The sequence below is a fragment of the Fukomys damarensis genome, unplaced genomic scaffold, assembly GCF_012274545.1.
Source record: "Fukomys damarensis isolate Sample0158 unplaced genomic scaffold, DMR_v1.0_HiC HiC_scaffold_21, whole genome shotgun sequence".
In the NCBI taxonomy this organism is placed as follows: Eukaryota; Metazoa; Chordata; class Mammalia; order Rodentia; family Bathyergidae; genus Fukomys; species Fukomys damarensis.
Window position 1 is genome coordinate 17,268,569 of NW_022900933.1, and position 20,492 is coordinate 17,289,060.

Below are 20,492 nucleotides of genomic sequence, written 5' to 3' on the forward strand. Positions count from 1 at the left end.
ATATATATATATATATATATGTAAATTTGCCAAACCTAAAAATACTCCATGACATATTGTAAGATTACATGGAAAGGACCATCTGTTGTACCCTACATCAGCTTGAGGACTGACTGTCACATATGATCTACAGAAGTAGCCAAATGACCATTTTCACGGTTTTTATTTTGGTAACAGGGATTGAACTTGGGACCTTGTGCTTGCAAGGCAGGCAGCGGAACCAATGGCTAAATCCCTGACCTTTTTTTTTTTTTTTTTTTAAAACTATGTAGTTCAGCCTGTCCTTGAATTATGTATCCCGGCTGGCCTCAAACTTGTAGAGATCCTCTTGCCTCAGCCTCCCCAAGGGCTAGGATTATTGGTGTGCGCCACTGTGCTGGGCAAGGCCAATTTTTTTTGTGGGGGGTGGGTAACAGAGACTGAACTTGGGATCTTGTGCTTGAAAGGCAGGTAGCAGAAACACTGAGCTAAATCCCTAGCCCTAGACCATTTTTTAACATAGTGCAAATTTTGATGCTTAGCAATAAATGTGGCCACTGAAGAACTAGAACAGCATTACCCATGTGGTAGTCACTGATCATATATAGCCATTTAAACTTGTACTCCCTCCTCTAGCCTCCTAATCAGATGAAACCAGTATGATTAATTTTGTATATATCAATTCTTCTTAAAAAGATTCTACCATGTGTCTGTGGGTTTGTATTTTGTTTTGTTTTTTGAGAAGGGGTCTTTTCATGATCTTTTTTTTTTTTTGGTACTGGGGATTGAACTCAGGTGCTTGCACTTGTGAGGAAGGCAGCGGAACCACTTAAGCTAAATCCCTGGCCCATGAGACAGGGTCTTGCTATGTAGTTCAGGCTGGTCTTAAACTCTGTTGCCCAGGGTGGTCTCAAACACATGGCAATCCTGCGTCAGCCTCCCAAGTGCTGGGATTACAAGTGTGCACCACCATGCCTGGCAACTACTATGTATTTGTGCACCCTTAAACAATACATCAATTAGTGGCTTGTTTGTAAACTTTATAAAAAGACACAAAGTCTGCTGCAACTTGCTTCCTGTATTTCACATCATCAAAACACGTGGAGATATTTTGACTCCTGTACAAAAACCAGTCCGATGGATGGGCAGAATACAGTCAATCAACAAATATTTACTGAGTATTTAGTATTTGCCAGATACTGTTCTATGCCCTATGGATAAAATTAATGAATAAAAAAGAAAAAAAATTCCTGCCTTTACCTGACTGTACATTTTCTGTCCAATGGACATTTGCTTTTAATATTATGTTTTTCTTTCAAATACTATTCTAGCAGAAAAAGTTGTAAAGAACAACCATGATTAGCAAAAAGATATTTAATCATTTATTACAGGGATTAATGTGTAGAAATAAATATGCTGATTAGATTACTTAAGGAAACAATAAAAGATGTAACAGGGGTAACTATATGTATAAATTAACGTCTAACAATCACAGATCAGATTTTTTTTGTACCAGGGATCAAACTCAGGATACAGATCAGATTTTTAACTGTTCATTTTTGGGGAATTAATGTGCTTTTACTCTGGGTGTTTATCTTTTTGGTTCCACAACGTATCAGAATCAGTAAGTCTGGCAGCATCTATAGGGACTCTAGCAGGTAGAAAACTAGAAAGAACCACATTCAATTTCTTGGCATGGTCCCAAATAACAGAGTATCTTGAAGAAAGCAGTCAAGGGAAAACTACCAGAGAGCTTAGGGCGATTTTTCTATGTTGAAAGTTTAGCTGGCTTTTATTTTTGAGGACCTATTCTGAAAGATGATTTCTTTAAACTGGAATACCCCTGGGAATACCATGGAAGTAAAGGGCAGTGAGAACCCACGGCCCCTCAGATTGTAAGGAAAGGAATAATACATAAATTACATTACAGTGTGGGGTAAGCTGTTTAATTACTTCCATATGCATGGAAGCAAAGATGTATTCTCCTTCTGACCACAATGTAAGCCATGATTTACTGTGAAACTTACCAAAATAGGATCTTCCCTCTTAATCACTGTATTCCCCAAAGAAATTTTCTATTTTCCTTGAGGCCATGAGGTACAGATATCAGAGCCATTATTAGAGACTACATGGAATATAACCCAAACATCCACAATTCAGCAACCACTGGTACCTGAGATATTACTACATACCAGTTCCAATGGAGAGGCCACTGCTATTAGAACGGATGGTCTTAGAATTCAATACTTTCTCTGAGGAAAAATATCGAATATGTAAACATTGTATACAGACACAGACAGGAAAGTGAGGGGAATTAATATAGGAGATATTCCCAAGTCCAGATAACTTTATGATTACTATTTAGAAATTAATCTTACAAACCAAACACTACTAGCTACTCTATCTAAAATGGCAATTCTCCAACTATGCTATTTGGGAAGCTTTACACAGTAACACTGCTTAGGTCCCGTCCCAGAGACTGGTTTAAATGGTCAGGAATAAGGTCAGGAGTAGGATATGTAAAAGCCCCCTAGGTATTCTGATGTGCAACAAAGATACAATGAATCTGCAAACCCTTTCAAGACTTTCAAAATTTAATTCAAAATACTATTCACGCAAAAAGCATTCATGAATAAATTTTCTTTTAAAAAGATGTACTAAATGTTTTTCAAGTATGAACACAGGTAAGAAATTAACTGATGATAAGTCAAAGTAACAAATTCTATGGGGGTGGCAGAGTCCACAGTTACATTAAAAACTGGCCACAAGACCAAGAGAAGGCAAATGACAAAGCCTGGGAAATAAAAATGTTCTGTTCCTAACACTAGGCATGGCACCCCTGAACATCATAAGACCTGGAGAAATTACCTCTTTTCTTCAGGACACTTCTGTTCAAGAATGTGAACATGAGTTCATCAGTAGCTTAGGTGTGGGTCAGTCCTGTCAAAGCTATCCCAACCCCATACATATGAACCCCCTTACCAACAATGAGAATGGTGTGCCAGCCACGGCAAGACAGATCTGGGACATGATGCAGAGATCCAAAAATAGGCCGAGGCCATGAGGTACAGATATCAGAGCCATGTGGTCTCTCCGTGGGAGTCATTGCCAGGCGGCCATTACCACCATTGCCCCAGGCAAAAATGTGATTATCTAGGAAAAAAAATTAAACAGTAGATCATTTCACAAAAGACTGTCTACCCAATTCTAGGTTCCCCAACATGATGTTCTAGAGCTAGAAAGATGTCCCCCTATGTACTAAATTAGGGAAAGCTGTTTATTCATCTGTATAAAACTTAAATTCCTTCTGATCCCACCAAGATAAAAATGATCACTATTCATTTGTTTACTCATTCAACAGCTTTTTTTTTTTTTTTTTTGGTACCAGGGATTGAACTTGGGACCTTGTGCTTGCAAGGCAGGTGGCGGCACCACTGAGCTGAATCCCCAGCCCTCATTCAACAACTTTTTAATGGTTATTCATTCAAACCTTTATTTTTTTGAGCATCTATTTCAGGCCAGGCATTAGGGTGACTGAGCAATAAAGTTTTGGCTCCTGTATAGCCATCATTCTGTAGGGGAGACTGATAATACATAAATATCTAGTATTTCAGATAGTGGTAAGTGTTGTGAAGAAAGATAAACAGTGATGAAAAGCAAAGTAAATAATAGTGGGATGGAGCTTCATTACTTTTGAGTGGTCAGAAAGTACTTTTTTAACTTGAGCAGAGATCTGATTGAAGGTGAGGGAATGGCAAGAGAGCAGTGAGCTCAATTGCATAGGTAATGCCAATAGCACAAACAGAGTAGGGAGGCCCCTGCAAGTGGAGAATATAGATAGGGAGGGAGCAGTGGTTACAGAAGACATCAGGAAATGGGTGGAGTCTTGGTCACGTGGGCCACGCAGGCCGTTGTGTTGACTTTGGTTTATCCCAACTGGTGTAGAAAACCATTAGATGTTCTGAGCAGAACGGACCCAAAAGGATCCCTGAGGCTATGATGAGCAGAGCCAACTACATGGGAGCAAGAGTGGAAGGATGGAGATCAGCTGCAGCAGTGGTGTTAAACAGAAGCTGGATATATTCTGAAGATGGCCCATGGGATGTGCTGATGGATGGAATGCATGGTGTAGGGTGGACCTATTATTTACTGAGATAGGAAAACTGCAGAAGTACAGGTCTTGGCAGAATATCAGAATATACGAGGTTTGTCTGAGATGATAAATCCAGAATTTTGATCCTTATCCAAAGGTCATTTTTTTTTTTAAATGAAAGGGGGAGGTATTAATGATTATGTTAGGACAACAGCTATGTGTGAGGACTCACACAAGTTAACTAGGCTACCTGGCCATTCTATCTTTACACATGCAGGTTGAGGGTCTGTTGAACAAATTCTGAAGGTAGGGTGGTGATATAAAAGCTGGCAGGGTCCAGGGGGATTTAAGGAAATGTGTCCCCTCACTCTGGAGGCAGGACTGGCCTGGGAGAAGTTGGAGGCTTCTATCACTGCACCTTAAAGAACTGCCTATATTATTCTCTACAGCACATTTACTGAAGCCAACATGGTGCTGGGCAAGATACAACAGAAGCGCGGGGGATTTAGTTCAGTGGCAACCGCACTTGTCTTGCAAGCACAAGGTCCTGAGTTCAATCCTCAGTACCAAAAAAATCCAAAAACCAAAAAGCAAAACCAAAAAACTCCAACAGAAATGTTTAATAATTCTGAAACATTTTACCAAAAAGTTAAAATTAAAGGAGGAAGAATTTAGAATATTAACTTGTCAATATCTAGAAAAAGCCACCATAATAGACACATGAAAAGTTAATGTAGCCTAATATACATAAAGGCAATCCCAGCTATACAAAAATGACTCCATCTCTTTCCCAATGAAAACTACAAGGGGCTGGGTGTGGTGGCGCAGGCCTGTAATCCCAGCACTCGGGAGGCTGAGGCAGGAGGATCGCTGTGAGTTTGAGACCAGCCTGGGCTACATAGTGAGTTCCAGGTCAGTCTCAACTATATAGTGAGACCCTGTCTCAAAAAGAAAGAAAGAACTACAACACAGCCATCTATCCAGAAAGCCTGAAATGACATGTACGGACTCACCATCAGTGGCAGCAATGGTGAACTCATCACCACAGGAGACCCTGATCACTTGCTTCCCACCGAGGGGTCCTCCCAACAGGTTGATTCCCAGGCGCTTCTTGTAATTCCCAACACCCAGCTGCCCACACTTATTGCAGCCAAAAGTCAGCAGCCGGCCTCGCTCTGAGAGAGAAGCAAAAATAAAACAATCAAGCACAAATGGGTCATGGAACAAGCAGGTACAGCCAATGTAGAGCTCCATGCACTAACTTTTGCCTGCTAGAACATACAAATGTGAAGCTAGCCACATGATCCTGGACTCGGTATCTAGGTACTATGACAAGGGAGTAGGCAACTCAATAGTGTATTTTCTCTCTAGTACTGCATTTTTAACATGGTAAATGGGTAGTACCTAACTTTGAATACTTATAGATAGTGTTGATTACAGACAATAGAAGCCACATGTTATAGGTGTGGTGTTCTCATTAAGGAATATATTTATCATGCATTTATGCTAATTATCAGTAAAAATTGTATTCTCGAATGCCCTAATCATTAAAGAGTTATATAACACTGAATGTTAGGGGGAAATCAGGCAAATGCATGCATTGTTAAGAAAAGCTAACATATGATGGAATAAAAAGAACCTGACCTCCACAGATATGTAATACAGCTAGAAATCAACTTACCATCAATAGCAGCTGTGTGAGTCTTGCCTGGGGCAATGATACGGATTTTATAAAAGGACAATTGTTTGGCCAAGGTAAAAGAGGTTGTGTATGGAACTTCATGGTATGCCTGAAACAAGTGAAATGCAAAGCAGTCTTATGAAGGAAAAAAATGAAGCGATAATCAGGAAAAGGGTCATGGTGCCTTTCAAAGAAATTGTGTTACTAAGAAGAGGGATCTGTGTAGTTTTCTACAACAGGATATAATGCCAGGGATTTAGCTCAGTGATGACACACCTGTCTTGCCAGTGCAAAGTCCTGAGTTCAAATCCCCAGTACTAGGGGAAAAAAAAAAATACTAGAATACAAGAAGAAAAGGCATATGAGGCAGAACTTTCTGAAAACAAAATTTGATATGTATTTGGAATGTAATGTAAACATATGAACTCTCCATTGCAGAGGTAAAGGATTAAAATCCTGAAGTTTATTCTGTCTACAAAGAACTTACTATGATCTAATTTCCCCAACAGGACAGTGTTTCACAACTTTTTAAAACCCACATTCCATTCGAATTAGTATAAAAAAAAAATCTTCTCATATAAGTTTAAGATTTCACAACAAGTCCAATGTTTTAAGAAACCACAAAATCAAGCAGTGGTAATTCAGAATATTCATTTCAAACTATAGACTGGGCAATTTAGTGACTTAGTGAGACCTGGTCTCAAACTCAAAAATAGAGCAAGAGGAAGAAGAAAGAAGAAAGAAGAAGAAAAATAAGAAAATCTTACTTTTTTTTTAATCAAGTTAGGAAACTACTGTCTCTTAACTTGATTTTTAGAAATGACAAAACCTCATTATTCTAATAAAGAGGAAGGTAAGTCTTGCTTTCAAAGTCCAGAGTGCTGACCATTACACAATGGAACCCCACAGTAAGCCTTACTTTCAGTGGCAAATTTTATGATATCCTTGAAGGGGCAGAAAGTGGTAATCATATTTAATAAGCCCATAGGGGAATCAATAAATCTAAACAACTCCTCAAGGAGGTCATTCATGGAAATGTTTCTTTTTCATGTTTTCTTGTTTTTCTTTCAAAAATAAAAACCTGGATTCTATCATTCCATTCTATTTGTATATGTATCGATGTATTTATTTATTTATGGTGGTATGGAAGATTGAATCCAGGGCCTTTGCACTGAGGTACATTTCCATTTCTTCTACTTTTTGAGTCAGGGTTTTACTAAGGCTTTTAGTAAGCCCAGGTTGGGGTTACTTACTGTGACCCTTCTGCCTCAGCCCTCAAAGTGATGGGACTATAGGTGTATGTCACCATACCCAGCTAACATTTTACTCTTTATAATCAGTTTATTTATTGAGGTATAACTAACATATTGCAAAACAGCACACAGCTTGATACATTCTTCTGTACATATCTACTCATAAAACCACAACCTAGATCAAGATAAAGGCCATTTCCATCACTGGAGGATCCCTTTTACCTCTTCTGTTAATATTTGGACCCCTGCTCCCAGAACTGATCATTATTTTTGATTTCTGCCATCATCATTAAGTTATTTTTGCCTCTTTTCTTTTTTCTTTTTTTTTTTTTTTTTTGGTACTGGGGATCGATATCGGGTCCTTGTGCTTGTGAGGCAGGCACCGGAAACACTGAGCTAAATCTCCAGTCCTCTTTTCTTGTTTTTTGAGACAAGGTCTCGCTATGCAGTTCAAGGCTGGCCTGGAACTCACTCTATAGCCCAGGCTGGCCTCAAACTCACAGTGATCCTCCTGCCTCAGCCTCCCAAGTGCTGGGAATACAGGTGTGCATCACCACGTCTGGCTTTTTCCTCTTCTTGAACTTCATGTAATTGTAATCATACAGTATGTACTCTTTTATGGCTGGCTTCTTTTGCTGAATATCTGAGAGATTGTCCCATTCCATGGTCACTAACCAATAATCCCAGAGAAATTCCAACCTAGAAAAGTTCTGATAGTGTGGTTAGGACACCACAGGGGTACTCACTTCATGGTTGATAATTCCAGACATGCACTGATTCAGACCCAGTTTGTTGAACTCATTGAGTCCACAGGCCAACACTTTGCCTGACTGGGTCAGCAGAAAGGTCCCATCAGAGCCACACTGAACTGCAACAATAATCAAAGCCTTGGGAACATCCACCTGCAAGGAAAAAATAAATTAGAAAACAGAAACACAAATGTATAATTTATATTAGGAAAAAAGACAAAAGAACCACCTCAAATCCTTTCCAAAGTGATAGGGTGTATTCACTAAAATGACTACAGGGCAGTAAGGGTTGCTTCTGCTCTCTTCAGATCTACCTGAAAGCTGAGGAGCTAGTTTTGTTTGTTTTTGGTACTGAGGATTGAACCCAAAGGCCTTTGCACTAGGCTATATCCCCAGCCCCTTTTTAATTTTTGAGACCCAAGTCTTGCTAAATCACTAGTTGCCTAGGCTGGTCTCAAACTTGGGATCCTCCTGCCTCAGCCTCCCAGGGTGTACTACCATCCCAGCAGGGTCTACTGTCTTCATCCAGGAGATCAGGTGTTATAACAGAAAGGAAGGATCAGGCCATGGATTTAGCTCAGTGGTTCTACTGCCTGCCTTGCAAGCATATGGTCTTGAGTTTGATCCCTGGTACCAAAAAAAACAGCAGTGAATCCATAGAGGATGGTCCCCACAGACACATAATTTGTTTCTCAGATGTAAATAAAAACTGATAACAGTAACTAGCATAGTCAATTGTAGTTACCCCTTCCCCGCAGGGTGGGGAGCTTGAGACCTGGGTGGATAGAAGAGACTGGGGCTTCTCCCTCAGCTGGTTCCAGTTCCTGTCTCTCACAGTGCCAGCTCTGGCAGTTCTGAGGGGTATCAGATACTGTACTTCACACCACAGGACCCCCAAACAAAAACTTCAGCTGGTGTCTAGTTGTAGAAATAGGAGCGGAAAATGGCTGTGTTGGGTCAAGAGATAGTACATTGCTTTCCAATACTTTCTCAAGAACTTTTTCAGGGAATAGTCAGCTATATGTGACTTTCCCATTGCATTTCATAATTTTAGCTCTCATCCCCGGGTAAGATGTGACTCCAGTGTCCACAGAAGCTGTATGCACTGTCTCAACTTTCTATGATTCAGTCAGATGACAAGATCACATAGTGCTAAATCAGGAATCCTAGATTATTAGCCTCCAAGACAGGAAATATTTCAGAAATAAACACCCTGATAGGACTCAGGGAAAGAGGGCGTATTTTTGGAGGCTGTGTGACTTATATAGGCATTAAGAAAAAGCTGCTTCTGATTTTACCCTTTGTGGTGTATAATAATCCTCTTCTGAATCCAAACCCAGTCGTCCTGAAACACACAAAATAAGGAAAGTTATAATAATGAGGACCTACTTCCTAAAGGTGTTCTATAAGATTCTCTTTTACTGAATTAACACTTTTTTAACAAAGTCTGTGTCATGTTTAAATGCACAAAGGCTGTGCATCTAGTAAGGTTAGAGACACAAGGCTGCACATACCATGTTCGCCACAGCCCCATGAATAGACTTCTTTGTTTCGTGTCAGGACCACCACATGATTATCCCCACAGGAGACCTGCTCCACTGGATTGCTGAGGAAGAAGTTCAGCTGCATGGGCTCTAGCACTTCAGAGCCAGCAATCTTATCTATCCCTATGCAACCGTAATAGTCTGATCCAAAGGCATAGAGCTGACCCTCATCTGCAAAAGGAAGAAAAGCAACCCATCAGAGAAATGACTTATTTTGTCGAGCAGGGCTAGAATAAGCACTACTTCAGCCAGTGATCTTACATGAGATGATGACATCAGAGAAATCAGAATAGACTGCTCAAGTCTAGTGCTATCTGTACTCTAAGGACTTATGTGTAATATTATTGTAGTAAACAGTTTAAAAAGTGGTAGTAGCTGGGGGTTTAGCTCAGTGGTTCTGCTGCCTGCCTCACAAGCACAAGGACCGAGTTCGATCCCTGGTACCAAAAAAAAAAAAAAAAAAAAAAAAAAAAACAAAAAAAAAAAAAAAAATCCCCAACTCCTCTGTTATCTACATGCCTTCTCCTTATTTATCACTCAGACTTCCTAATACTATACCAAATTGGGAATGTCATAACAACATTAATGAATGACTACACCTGCTCAGTATCTTTTGGTTCTTTGGATATTGTCTTTTGTTATATAACCCAACTAAAACTGCAGAGCATTAAGCACAATGCTGGTTAAATGCACTCAGATGCGTTCTGCTAATCACTTACCTGTTACACAGACTGTGAAATCTTCACCGCACGACACTTGACGGATGGCTTTGCCCTGCAACTTTTCCACATGCTTTGGCTGTCGATAGGAAGCTTTGTCTCCATGGCCCAGTTGACCGTGTAGTTTAGTACCCCCTTGCATGTTCTGTGAAGTAAAGAAGTCTTTTGAAGCTTTAACTTTTCATAGTAAAAGCTAATCTTTAATATAACTCAGTAAGAAAAATAATTTTAAAAGCTGGAAAATGAAAGAAAAACATGAGTAAATGGATTATGTAATTCCTTTAATGGTAGACAGCATAAACCCATGTTGAGATAAAAAATTTTTTAAATATCCAGATTCATGCCCAACAGGCCTTAAGAGGACAAAATCCCAATTCTGTGTTTGTTCTTTAAGTCTAAGGTGAACTACATTTATGGGTGATGTAATGGTAATGAAAAATTCATTAAAGAACCTAATTTGACATTTTTTATGGAGGTAGAAAATATTTTATCTTCAGAAATCTAGTATCTGTACTAGAAGATCACATTTTACCTGAAACTGAGAACAGTCATAAAGAATCTTGCTAGGTTCTGCCTCCTGCCTTTCAAGCACAAGGTCCTGAGTTCAATCCCCCGTTAAAAAAAAAAAAAAAAAAAAAAAAAGAATCTGGCTACATCAAAGAGGCTCCTATACAGCTCTGAGAACAGTCCTCATGATTTTTCAACAGTTTTCACAGGTATTTCTATTCAATGACTCAATTATAAATCCTTATATAAATGTGTTCAAAGCACTGATTGGGAGTACTTCTGGGAGTACCCCAGAGTTATTCCATAATAGCAAGTCAACACTGTATAACACAGGAAAAATCATTCTTTCAATCAATCAGAGGTAAGTGTCTATTCTCATCTACTGGGGGTAAAGCAGTGAATAAGATTAACACAGTCTTTGTCTTCATGGAGCTATCTGAAACCACAGAGAATAACAAGCTTCCCCAGGCAGAGGCACCAAGAGCCTAAGAAGCCTAAGGTGAAGTAAAGGAAAAGCAGCCTGTCATGAGCCTGAGAAGGCACATTCAAAGAAACAGGGGAAAGCTACAAGAACATGCTATCATGGAAGCCAAGTAAAGGCAAAGCTTCAAAGAGAATGTCAAGCTACATAAGGTCTAAAAATCATTTGTTTTATTTTAGCAATTTACAAGTCATTTCATTAAGACTTGTTTCAAGCGGGTGGCACAGATGGAAGCAGCACTGTAGGTGAATGTAGGTATAGGTGAATAAGACAATGACAGATGAGAAAATAGACAATAAACAAAATGCGTTACAAAAATGAGAAAGCAGAATATAGAGGGGAACAAAAGCAAATTCTACGCAAGATATACCTAGCTATCTTCAATCACTGGTGAGGGTCGAAGGGTTCCTGACATGGTAGAGTGTTTCACTGTTACAAAGCTCCTTCACCGATACTAGCTGCTTAGAACTTCACAATAACACAGAATAAGTGACTTGTCTGAACTTATCCAGCTGTAAATGGAAGAGCTGTCTCTGCTAGAGCTCTTTTAATTCCCCCTGTCTCTCGCATTCATTTGGAACACATTTATAGATGTCCTAGTATGTAGCAGGCATAGGAGATCACTGAAGAGACAAAATCTCTGCTCTCACAGGAGCTTACGTTCCATCACCCATGCTGTGGTCATGCAGTATGTGTTCAACTAACAAAAGGCTCAGACACCCTGGACCCAGTAAGCAATGAGGCTTATAACACCATTCCAAAGTCCTTAGCTCTCACTTACCACCCAAGTGTACAGTTCCTTCTCCACTGTGACCACAGCAAAGTGGGTAATCCCTGCGCACACCTGACGAGCACTACAGCCACTCTTGATGACATCCAGTTTCTGGGGGGTGGATTTCCCACCACCCCAAACATAGACTTCACTGGTTCGTGATGTTACCACAGCAATGGGTGCTTCAGTCACGGTGCTTGACCTGCCAGCAACCCCCAGAACAAAGGCACACTGAACATAAAAATAATATCAAAGAAGACTGTTTCCAGTCTGTCCCCTCAGAAGAACTGGCAATTATGGTATGAGAAAATATGTTCTTTCAACCCTCTCTCATAGCAGGCTTTGCAAAGCCTCAGGGCTTCATCACAGCTCAGCCAACCCAGACTGATCCATAACACCTACACTTTTCAACATTCATCTTTATAGCACTTATGTTTTAAAAAATGACTATCTGACATTTAAGCAGATATTGGCTCCTGAAAGGATACCAAAGGCTACTAGGAACAAATAATGTACAGACACAAATAAGAGCCCCTTGGGGGAAATTTAGGATATTCAGTATTCATTTTCAAGAGTCTCTTGAGCATTACCTTGGTCTCTTTGTAGGTGCGTTAAGCAGAGTGACTTTTTCCTCCATCTCTCTGGCAAAAGATACATGAATATACATGAATAAAATCACATGTTCCTATATCACAACAGTGTCTAAATACACATCACAGATTTAATTCTCTTATTAACCAAATACACCCTTCAACATGACAATGCTTTTTTTAAAATAGCAAAACATTTATTGGTACATTTTAGGCATACATAATGCTAACACTCCAACATGACAATAGTTTTAAGAAAGTACTTTGGTAACAACTCAAATGGTTATACAGACCTGGCACCAGATGATTCCTTAAATACTAGAAAGTCAGGAGTTCGGGGTCTTTTGTTTTCTATCTCTGAGAGACAATCTAGGCTTGAGCAGAGATTCTTGAGAATCTCTGATGCACATGATGGGTATCTCCCTCCAGTTTGCCCACTGACTCCCCAAATGCAACATCTCTAAGCCTGGGATTATTAGCTTTTTCCTAAATCAGCTTTTCTTTCTGACTCCCTATTTCTATAACTGGCAACACATTCTCCCAATCAACTCCAGTCATCTCCAGTCATCTCTGACGCATCTATCTCCTTTTCAATATTTAAATTCTAGAGATTTTATCTATATGGCATCTTTTCTCAACTTTTGTGTCCTGTCTCACTACCTTAGTTCTGGGCAGCTTCACTCCTCACCTATACTATGGTAGCATCAACCTAACTCTTACTATAGCCCTAACACACTTTTACCAATTGTATACTAATACTGACCCCAACACTACTAAATGACTCTTAGGCATGCTTCTCATTATAAGAACTGTCCTCTCTCAAATATCCAATACTTCTGTATCACTTTTTAAAAAAATCTTGTTAGAATGTTTGTTGTTGGTATGTAGTTGCTTTTTCTACCTTCTAAACTCTTTTTTAATCCCCATTTTTTTTTTGTACCAGGGATTGAACGCGGGTCCTTGTTCTTGCAAGGCAGGCGGCAAAACCACTGAGCTAAATCCCTGGCCCTATCCCCAAATTTTGACAAGTAAAACTATTATGCTTTAGGATCCTCATCAAACTAATTAAATGAGGGGCCAGGGATTCAGCTCAGTGGTTCTGCCACCTGCCTCAGAAGCAGAAAGACCTGAGTTCAAACCCCGGTATAAAACAAAAACAAAAACAAAGCAAAACAAAAAAACTAATTAAATGAGTAAGGAAGGCCTGCAAAGGTCTTGATTGTCAGGTAGCACTGCGGACTCCCACAAATACCACAGAAAGGAGCTGTGGCATTCCGCTTCATACTTAGCCTCAGGAATCCTGGATCAACAATGTTGAGGGACTGCTTACCCAGGTCACTTGCTCACCACGGACTCATATGCTCCCTAGCAGAATGTGCCCAAACATCTGTGGTGATTCTGAGTCAAAGCAACAATGTAGAGACCCAGAAATCAAAGGTAAAATGCCTATTTCTATACTACTTATTTTTGGTACTGGGGATCAAACTCGGGTCTTTGTGTTTTCAAGGCGGAACCACTAAGCTAAATCCCCAGTCCTCTATACTACATTTGTACTAAGCTTAACATTCAAGGTTCTCTACTGTCTCCTCAGCCTCCCTTCCCTTTTTAATGCTCCATGTTCTGGCTCAGGACTCTCATTCCACCTAAATCTATTACAGCTGAACTATTAGGGCAGTGCTTAGGCATCAGTAATTTTTGAGTGCTCCCAAGATTTTGCAGAGAGCCTACTAACCTAACCAAATAGGATTTTGTGTTTCCTGAATATTTTCTACAAAACCACTTGTACATGTTCCTTTGCTTATGCCATTTTCTATATTTTAAAAAATTCTAAAGTATGCTTTTCTATTAAAGTCTAAATTCCAACAAAGTATGGCATGCAAAGCTATAATTATTTTAGTAAAAAAAAATTAAATTCAGCCCAAATTATAAGGTGAGACCTAGTCTCAAAACGGGGGGCGGGGGAGGCAGGGATTTAGCTCAGTGGATCTGCTGCCTGCCTTGCAAGTGGAAGGTCCTGAGTTCGATCCCCAGTACCACCCCCAGCAAATGATCTAGCTCAGTGCTTCCTGGATTCAATCTTCAGTATCATTATGAAACAAAACAAACTGATTGGAATATTTCATTATGGGATTAAAACAGTGATTATACTGTTTGGAAATAAGCCAGATAAAGATTTTAAACATATTTAATCAGAGTCAAAGGGAAATTTTTTCTGACTATATACAGAACATAACTGGAAAGTTGCAGTACTGTACTTAAAGAGTATTACATACAATTCTAGATATGAAACACTGGCTAGAGACCAACTAGAAACCAGAAACGTCTTTAATAAGACTCAAAACTATGACTACTAGAAGAAAATACAGAGGAAACACTTCAGGAAATGGGTCTAGGCAAATATTTTTTTGAATATGACCCCAAAAGCTTAGGCAACATGGCTGGGAATTTAGCTCAGTGGCACTGTGCCTGCCTTGCAAGCACAAGGTCCTGAGTTCAATCCCTGGTACTGGAGGGGAAAAAAAAAGCTTAGGCAACAAAAGCAAAAACTGACAAATGGAATTATATCACACTAAAAACTTCTCTATAGTAAAAGAGTGAATCAATCAACAGAGTGAAGAGATGACCTATGGAACAGGAAAAAATACTGGCAAACTATTCATCAGATAAGGAACTAATTTCTACAACATATAAGCTCAAACAACTAATAGTGAAAACTTGATTTAAAAATATGTGTGAATGATCTGAATGGACAATTATCCAAAAAGGATATAAAAATGACCAAAAAGTATATGAAAAAATGCTAAACATCAGGGAAACACAAATCAAAACCACAATGAAGTGTCATCTTACCCACGTTAGAATAGCTATTATAAAAAAGTAACAAATACTGCAAGGATATGGAGGAAGGGGAAGTTCTCGTACACTTCTGGTGGGAATGTAAATTAGTTCAACCATCACGGGAAAGAATATGGAGGTTCCTCAAAAAACTAAAAGCAGAACTACCATATGATCCAGCAATACTTTTACAGGAGACACATACAAAGGCATTCAAACCAGTATGTCAAAGAGATCTACACTTGAACATTTACTGCAGCACTACTGACAACAGTCCAGATATAGACTCAATCTAGATATCTACTGAAGGATGACCGGATAAAGAAACTGTAGAATATACACATCAGACAATATAAACCATCAAAAAAGAGATTTTGTCATCTGCACTATCATGGATGGTACTGGAGAACATTATATTAAGTGACATTAAGTCCAGCTGGGTATAATGGTGCACACCTATAATCCCAGCACTGAGAAGGCTGAGGCAGGAGGATCATAGTGAGTTCGAATCCAACCTGGAACACATAGTGAGATATTGTCTCAACCACCACCCCCGGCAAACCCCAAAACAAAACAAAACAAAAAACCCCAAACATACTCAAAACCAAATTCCCAGTCTGAATTCATACTACTATCCAACAATTGTCAGTCACTTTCTGCCAGGATCTACGCTGAGCACTTAATATGTATTAATTCTTTATTCTTCACTGTATCTTACTTTATAGGGGAGAAAACAAAGAAACAGAGATGCTAAATAACTTGACGAAGATAACAGAACTTAGGTTCAAATCTAAAGGTATCAGTGCACCAACTCTACAACAAACACCCCACAGATTTGGGAATGTGGAGGGCTCTTGGGTCTCATCAATATAAATTTAGAGCAAAACAGCTAAGGAGGTGAAAGTCAAGACCTCCCCTCAAGCAACATGAGGTGTTGAAGAAAACAAGTGGCTAACTTAGGAAGCACTGTCTTTTTTCTTTGGAGGGGGAGATAGGATTTCACTATGTAGTCCAGGCTGGCCCTGAACATGCCATGATCCTCCTGCCTCAGCCTTCCAAGTGCTGGGATTACAGGTGTGCACCACGACGCCAGGGCTATACCACTCTTTCTTATTATACTCTCATCAGGCCTCTAACAGTCATCCATCTCTAGAAAGACAATGAAGTGACCTGTATACTTTACCTCCTGCGTTTCCTGAGAAGGGGCCGATCTAAAAGTTCATCTGCAGTGGGTCTCTGCTCAGGATTCTAAAAAATAAAAATGGGTTAGTTTTCACTTAAAGGAAATGAGCATTATAAGCTCTAATAAAGAATTATACTTCCTCTTAGAAAGATGTAGGCTAATTAGTCAAAGACCACTGTATATTATCCTTTTGTTTCAAAAATTCTGTAAGTCCTATTTCCATATTTAATGCCTACGCTCTTTCATTATCATCAACGCTGTATAAGAATGAGGACATTTACAATGTACCTTCCTTACTTGTACAGTGAGGGCAGTGCCTCTCAAACCTCAATACAAATGAAAATTTCAGGGCTTTATCCACAGATTGTGTTGTTCTGGGTTAAAGGAATCTTTTTTACTTATAAAACTCTTACTTCCTGGTGATTTTGATGCCAATGGTTCTTGGATCATACTTTGAATAATACTAGAACTCTATACACAGTAAGAGAACTGTCAGAAGGATTAAATACATTTTGCACACTAGGAACTTTATCTCTTGACTGCAGTTTTATAACACCAATTTATAGAAATTAATTGTAAGCATAAAAAAGGAACACAATTTAGATGGCAAAACCATTTCATAAATATTTACAGTACAGAATAAAGAGTTTGCTGAAGCACAAAACTACTATAAATTTTCAATGCCTGTTCTGGATAAAGCCACAAATACATTCTACCCTGGGGAGGGAGATGTGATTCTGTGTGGTTTATCCCAAAGAAGGAGGATGGAAGGGAAAAACATGAAACTGAAATCAGTACAGCCATACCTACCTGGTCGAGGCACTCATGGACCATCTGGATCAACTCCAAAGAGTACTGGCTAGAATCAACTTCCATGGCCCGGATTCCTTGCACGATCTTCACACACAGGTTGAGTGGATTCTATGAGAAAATGATGACTGCACTGTTCGTGGTTATATAAAGATAACATAATCTACCAACTAGGGCTCAGAGATGTCAGTGACCATTATTTAAACAACTAGCAATAGTTCTGCACTAGGTCTGGTGTAATATTATTACTATTAGTATGCATCAGCAAGAAATATCAGATAGAATTAGGCTCACTGGCCAACATGGATATAAAAACTACCACTATGTGACCAATAATAGATTGCTCAGGATATATTATAATCTGATCTTTCAAATGAATTAAGAAAAAAGGAAAAAAGCATGGTTAGTTAGGCTTCTTGGCTCCAAATAACTCCTTTGCTAATTAATTTGCTCTCTCCTATCCTAGTAAGTGCTAAATAGGCAATACAGTAAATAATACAACAGACAACATCTTATAATAATTGGATAATGTACTACTACTATTACTACCATCACCTTATTAAGAAACCACTACAAAATAGACAGATGATCTTTTTCATCTGTACAATACAAAGATGTTATTACTGTTAGTCTGTACAGAGAAACCTGGGGCCCAGATATGTAAAATAACGTTGTCAATATCACACATACAGTAAAAATCAAGCCATTATTCCAGCCAAAGTCTGATTCCAACAGTCAATTTTCTTCTACTAAATTATTTAGGAGAATTAGATGATATAGTAGAACAAATTTCAGAATTTAGAAAAATAAATAGGTCTCATGAAAGGTTAAGGAGTTTGTACTGTTTTACACTAGCATTTTTAATATACAATATCAGAACATCTCTGTGAGGGAGATCCACTATTGTTCGGGAGATATATATTACTTCCATGTTAGAGGTAATGTAATAGAGGATCAAAGAAATGTGAATAAATTCTCTCACTGGCTGAAGGATAGTGGACATGGGTCCCCTAAACTACTCAAACTGTGGCCCTAGAAGCAGCAGTACCAGCGTGTCTGAGAGTTTGTTAGAAATGCGGACTACTGGACTGGCACTGCCCCACCCACCTCTGAAACAGAATCTGCATTTAAAAAAGATGCCCAGGTGATTTCTGTACAAGCATGCCTATTTGGAAGGCAGCTATGCTTACCACTATACCACCAATAAAACACACATATTTGAATTTGAGAAGCAATGCTTTAAATCAGTCACCCTACAGATATACATACAGTAAAAAAAAAAATACTTTAAGGATTGCTTCTTGGCCTTTTGGCTAAGATCTAGTGCAAAAGAGACTTTAAGGGATTTGTTTGCCCATAAAATGGTAACAATCTCTAGTAAAAGTCAAGTGTGTGACTGATTTTTTATTTAAAAAAGATCAAACATTTTAATGAGTATATAATTTGTCTCAGCTTTAAAAAAAAAAAAATGTGGGCCAGGTATTTAGCTCAGTGGTGCCGCCGCCTACCTTGTAAGCACAAGGTCCCAAATTTGATCCCTGGTACCAAAACAAAGCAAAAAAAAAAGATGTAGCTGAAGCTTAAGAAATGCAATGGCTTTTCCAAATTGCAACATCACACAGTTGACCCTAGAGCCAATTTTGAAATTACAGTCAACAAATTAAAGAACAGTGCTCACAGTTTGATTATGGTGATTTCAATGGGGAATTCCACTAAGCGATGAATCTGGTCTTTTTTTTTTGTCTATAACATTTTAATGATTCACTACTAATTCAGTGCCTAACTATAGGTTATTTTTCTTTTTTTGGTACCTGAGATTGATCTCAGGGCCTTGTGCTTGTGAGGCAGGCAGCAGCACCACTGAGCTAAATCCCTGGCTCGGTTATTTTTGACTACAGCTGATTTCTGTTCAAGAAACAAGAAGGTGAGGGATAAGTGAAGTCGATTCACTTCACCAACCCTTATCATTTTACAAGACAATATGGGGATAACACATCAACTTACGGTAGCATCAAATGTTCTCTTTAGCGTAAGCAGTTCAAAAATGACACAGCCTACTGCCCAGATATCAGATTTGAAATTGTATTTTACTCCTTGGCAGAGCTCTGGAGACATGTAATATGGGGTTCCCACAAGCTGAACAACAAAGAAAACAATCAAAGAATAACATCTTCTAGGCAACTATATTAACATTTCAACAGCGAAGTGAAATTTCCCAGGAAGTAGAGATAAAAATCAGAAAACATTCATCATCAGATCTCAAAATGGTTTTTATGAGATGATGCCACTGGGAAGACATTTTACTCGTATCAAATCTTGTGGGCCAATAACAAAAGGACAATATGTGATAAAGGAATTGTGATTAGGTTCAAGGTCCAACAGCTGTGATTTCTGGTTCACACAGGCTTTAGGCTTTTAAGGCTCACTAAAGATTTCAAACCATCAGAGACCTACTTAAGTGTTCATCTGTCTGCCCCCACCACCCCCAATGGGGATTAAACTCAGGACTTTGCGCTTGCTAGGAAGGAACTGAGCCACTGAGCTACTTTCCCAGTCCTAGAGGAAAGAGCCAAACCCTGTCAGTGCAGAGACAGTACCTAAATGGAGTTATACGTTCTAACTGAAATACACAGTACAGTAATGAAACTTTTTAAATGGCCCAATTTGACATTTGTGATACTAACACAGCTACTGGATTTCTTTGGAATTTGAAAAGACTTAGACTTTAAGAATAGATTTGGAAATAAAAATGTTCTATATAAGAAGTCCTATCTCTTCCAAGATTTCAGACAATAAATTCCCCAGCAGTTCCAGTAAGACTGACAGTCAATTTTAATTAGCAAAACAAAGAAATTTTCACATACCCTACATGGCATTTATAAATTTTCATATCATTCTTTCACTGCATTTAATTAGCTAAAAAAAAAGTCAAGTCTTGATTTAGCAAGATTGTTGTTGAGAAAAATCTATGTAAGGACATAATTGCTTCCTTAGCTCAATTTGGCCACTATGATACAAACAACTGAGTCTGGGAAACACTCCCAATGCTGGATGTCTGAAATCATGCATTTCAGGCTTGTCTTACCATTATCAAAATATACCAGAACAAAATTAATTTTATTAACTTACATTTCCAAATTCTTTTAAAAAGAAAAACCAGGAGAATAATAATTGGATAATTCCTAAAATAATAAAAATGGGCCAGGGATTTAGTTCAGTGGTTCCACTGCTTGCCTTGCTTGCAAGCACAAGGTCCTGAGTTCAATCTCTGGTACCAAAAAAAAAAAAAAAAACCC

At 38.8% G+C, this 20,492-nt stretch overlaps 1 protein-coding gene across 2 annotated transcripts in view; it reads right to left on the reverse strand.

Annotated features, from left to right (window-relative positions):
* Nek9 (NIMA related kinase 9) overlaps positions 1-20,492 on the reverse strand; it is a 37,687-nt gene that overhangs the window by 8,106 nt on the left and 9,089 nt on the right. For both annotated transcript variants that reach the window (XM_019204326.2, XM_019204325.2), the window contains exons 6-18: positions 19,201-19,332; positions 17,197-17,307; positions 16,387-16,451; positions 12,369-12,419; positions 11,788-11,980; positions 10,019-10,163; positions 9,270-9,470; positions 9,054-9,100; positions 7,753-7,908; positions 5,754-5,862; positions 5,086-5,247; positions 2,962-3,132; positions 2,172-2,231 (exon numbers count right to left, since the gene is read on the reverse strand). In XM_019204326.2, coding sequence (XP_019059871.1) covers positions 2,172-2,231; positions 2,962-3,132; positions 5,086-5,247; positions 5,754-5,862; positions 7,753-7,908; positions 9,054-9,100; positions 9,270-9,470; positions 10,019-10,163; positions 11,788-11,980; positions 12,369-12,419; positions 16,387-16,451; positions 17,197-17,307; positions 19,201-19,332 — 1,603 coding nt within the window. The remainder of the gene's footprint in view (positions 1-2,171; positions 2,232-2,961; positions 3,133-5,085; positions 5,248-5,753; positions 5,863-7,752; positions 7,909-9,053; positions 9,101-9,269; positions 9,471-10,018; positions 10,164-11,787; positions 11,981-12,368; positions 12,420-16,386; positions 16,452-17,196; positions 17,308-19,200; positions 19,333-20,492) is intronic.